The following is a 3,976-nucleotide window of genomic DNA, read 5'->3' as shown; positions in this document are numbered from 1 at the left end:
AAGCCGCCGCTCAAGTTTTTTCTCAGATCTGAGACCGGAGTGTGGTGGCTCCTTTAGCACCGGCTCTGGTCTCCCTGCTTTGTTGCTTATCGTTCTTTTCTAGCTTTTGTATTAGATTCTTGGAAGTTTTTTGGCCTTCGATTGGGGTTTCTATTTAGTTGATTCGCTTTGTGATTTTGGGTGTCTTGCGAAAGCGGTTGAGTGTCTCAGTTCTGTTTGGTTGGTGGCTCGTGTGAGGAAGATGGTGCCGGATCTGAGATCGACGGGACTGTAGTCTGTAAAAAGCCATCTTTTTTCGCCTGCACATAATCGAGATCAGTTCCTCGCTCTTGTGCTTTTTCTTGTTTTAATGTCGCATGTTTGGTTTGTGTGTGCTCTGTAGGCAGCTTCACCTCGCCTTTGTCTTTTCGCTCACCTGTAATTGCTGTGTTTTATTTTTAGTCTCCCATTTGGTTCGTCTCCTTTCTAAGAAGAGGCTCTTGTTGTGTGAAGTTTATGCTTGTTTCTGTGCTTCAGATCTTTCTGCTCTTAGGTGGAAGTTGTTGGTGATGATAACTTATGTAGATGAGTATTCGAGACTCATCGAGGTTGTTCTGTCTCGCTCCTTGTCTTTGCGGTTCCGAATCTGAAGGATGTCGGTTCGCTTTTATGGTTTCTAACTAGGCTCTCCTTTGACGCACCAGTCGTCTATGCCGCATCTGGAAGTGTTTTACGAGGTTCTGAATTGGGCCTTTACTTGTCAGATTATGAAGTCATGGTTCTTGGTCTCGAGCGATCTTCTCTCATTGTGATAGGAGGAGGCATTTGTGATTGATGCGGTGGCCGTGGGCAACATTGATACATCTTATTCGCAGGAACTTCAGAAGAATAGATCGATTTGGTTGTTTAGAACTAGTGTTTATCTTTTGGGTTTTATTGTTATTTTGCCTCTTGTTCTTAGTTGTTGGTTTCGATCTCTTTCGTTTTGGTTTTCAAGCTTCTTTTTTGTAGTTTTAGTTGATTCCGGGGACTTATCTGTGCTGCCGGCCTAGCTTCCTTTGTTTTGGGCTTTAGACTCCAGAGATATATCGTTTTTCCGCCGGCAAAGTTGTATTTCTCAGTGTAACATTCCAAGTATTATCAATATAACATTAGACGACCAAAAAAAAAAAAGATTTGGTGTAAGGAATACCGAATACATAACGATATCAGCAGTACCTCTCTCAGAATCACGGAACCCGGATTCCGGTTTGCAAAATCGGAACCAAAACCGGACACGCGTCACCCTATACCCTAACCCTCCGAACCTAACAGAGACACACAGGCTCACTCTCATCGTGTATGCCCTATATATATAACAGAGAGGAGACGCTCTTAAACCCTTTCTTCTCCAACTCTACCGTTTTTTTAATTTTTCCCCTCAGCCCCCGACGAATGCAAGGGAACCGCGACGGTTCGTGGTCTCTAAACGCCTCCACGAGCAACAGTGGAAGCGGCAGAGGCAACGGAAACATCATCAACACCGTTCCCGGTGGAGGAGGATACCTTCCTCAGGCGAATCCCGTGTTTCCCTATTTCAATCAACAACCTATTAGATACCCTCTCCCTCAGTTTCCGGCGAATTTTTACCGCCCTTGTTTCCCAGACTTCTCCCTCGGAAACCCTAATTTTCAACCCCAGCCGAATCTTAGCTTCCATCATCAACAACAAATCCCTCACCAGTTTGGGGCTAACGCTAATGTTTTCCTTCAGAACCATAGCCAGAACAGCTTCTCTTTCCCTCTTCAATCATCTCTGCCTAGTAACAACGATATCAGTACCTCCTCTCAGAACCACGATAGCTCTTCCTTTAAACGAAGACGGCAAGAGGAGGTTGTTGTACAGGGGACTGATGTTGTCCCCCCGAGTTCTGATTTTGCTATTGGTGAGAGTGCTAATTCCTTTAGTGTGACTCTACCGATCTCTGCTACTCATAATGTATCTTTGGATAAGTCATCGGCAAAACCGAAGCGCAAAGTTGAAGTTATGCGGATTGATAAGGCGGTTAACAAGACGCGTAAAGCAGTCGCTGCTGCTGGAGAGAGTGTTTCTTCGACTAGAGTGTCCAGAGCGGTTCTTGAAGAACTTCAGGCTGATTCTTGGCGTTCCTTGGGTGTTCAAATGCAAGATGTTCCTTCTCTTCGTCAGCTTATGGCCATTGAAGGCAAGGTAAGATCGGAAACTTTCTCTCTATTCATATCTGGACTATGTCTATCTTCTTCTGCAGAGCTTCTATGTTGAGGTGATGTTTATTTCGGTTTTCCATTGTAGATCAATGCATTTATTCACTGCTTCGTTGGGGCTAGAAGAATCGTGACCCTGTATGATTTGGAAGTGGCTATTTGCCGGAACGAGTTTGTTGATTCTTTCGATGATTTGGAATTGGGACCTTTGCTGCAGCATCCACTAGTCTTGCTTTATTTTCCATCCATATCCAGTTCTACTGGCCCAGTTCAGATCACTAGTGAGGAGATAATAACATTTCTTGATAGCTATCTGCACACTTATATGATAGAAGATGTTAAGCTCGATGAATTTCTAAATTTTGTTGCAAGCCAAAAGTCAGTTACAAGCAAGGAAAAGCTTGGTGTGCGTATTCAGAGCTTGCGGTATAATTTTTCTCTGGATTCTAAACTTGCTTATGAGTTAACTTATTTTGATAGTACAGTACGCTTGGTTTAAAAAACTTGATCAAGGAGATGTCTTCTTAGTATTATTTTTTTTGGTTTTTCAAATGTTGGATCTGGTTTTGTAAGAGATTACTAGATTAGGTTCTCAGCTTGTTCTTAGTATGAACTGTATTAGCTGATTATATGTACATCTTTTGTAGGATGTATGTATCGTTCATTCTAGACGCGAAGAGACAAGAAGGTGAAACATTGAAAGTCTTACTGACTGAGCTGCATCAAAAGTATCACATCCCCTCATCAAAGAAACAACGGCAAGATAAACCCTTAACTGTCTCTGAGCGTGCTGACTCATTTGCTTTACATCATAAGGATTACTGTGGCAAGCATACAAGATTTGATTCATCAAGCTCAGATGATAATGATAATGTATATGAGGTTGGGAATCTTAATAGTTCTGACCATATCAATAGTTGTCCATATCCATCTGTTGCGGAAGAGATGAAGCGGCTCGGGGGCTCCAATAAGAAAAGGAAGGGTGAAAAACGTAATCACGAAAAATCTGATTCGTCCAAACTGCTTAGAAAAGCCCCCTCTAAGTCACAAGGACNCATCTTTTGTAGGATGTATGTATCGTTCATTCTAGACGCGAAGAGACAAGAAGGTGAAACATTGAAAGTCTTACTGACTGAGCTGCATCAAAAGTATCACATCCCCTCATCAAAGAAACAACGGCAAGATAAACCCTTAACTGTCTCTGAGCGTGCTGACTCATTTGCTTTACATCATAAGGATTACTGTGGCAAGCATACAAGATTTGATTCATCAAGCTCAGATGATAATGATAATGTATATGAGGTTGGGAATCTTAATAGTTCTGACCATATCAATAGTTGTCCATATCCATCTGTTGCGGAAGAGATGAAGCGGCTCGGGGGCTCCAATAAGAAAAGGAAGGGTGACAAACGTAATCACGAAAAATCTGATTCGTCCAAACTGCTTAGAAAAGCCCCCTCTAAGTCACAAGGACACGCAAAACAAGAGATACCTAAATTGGCTGATGGTTCTGATGCTAAGAAGGTTTTCAGTGTCGATGAGGCTGATTTCACACTTTCTGAAGGAGATTTAAGGTTGTTTATTTCAACTTGGAAAGACACATGTAAAGAGCTAAGCATTTCTACCGTAAGTTCATATTGAGATTGGATGACTGTTTGATTCATATATCAAATAAACCGTAGGTTCATGTTCGTTTATTTTCTAATACTCTCTTTTATTACTGTAGTTTGTCGAGAAGATGTTGTCTTTTTACAACTTGGGGGGCTCTGAAGGAC

At 42.1% G+C, this 3,976-nt stretch overlaps 1 protein-coding gene across 1 annotated transcript; it reads left to right on the top strand.

Moving 5' to 3' along the window:
- On the top strand, positions 1,381 to 3,975 carry LOC104728128 (the record flags this gene model as incomplete). The annotated part of the gene is made up of 4 exons (XM_019231905.1): positions 1,381 to 2,187; positions 2,290 to 2,627; positions 2,849 to 3,827; positions 3,928 to 3,975. Coding segments are annotated over exons 1-4 (2,139 nt in total), but the record flags the coding sequence as incomplete, so codon positions are not given.

This window comes from Camelina sativa, chromosome 11 (assembly GCF_000633955.1).
Source record: "Camelina sativa cultivar DH55 chromosome 11, Cs, whole genome shotgun sequence".
In the NCBI taxonomy this organism is placed as follows: domain Eukaryota; kingdom Viridiplantae; phylum Streptophyta; class Magnoliopsida; order Brassicales; family Brassicaceae; genus Camelina; species Camelina sativa.
This window is presented reverse-complemented; position numbering and strand designations above follow the sequence as displayed.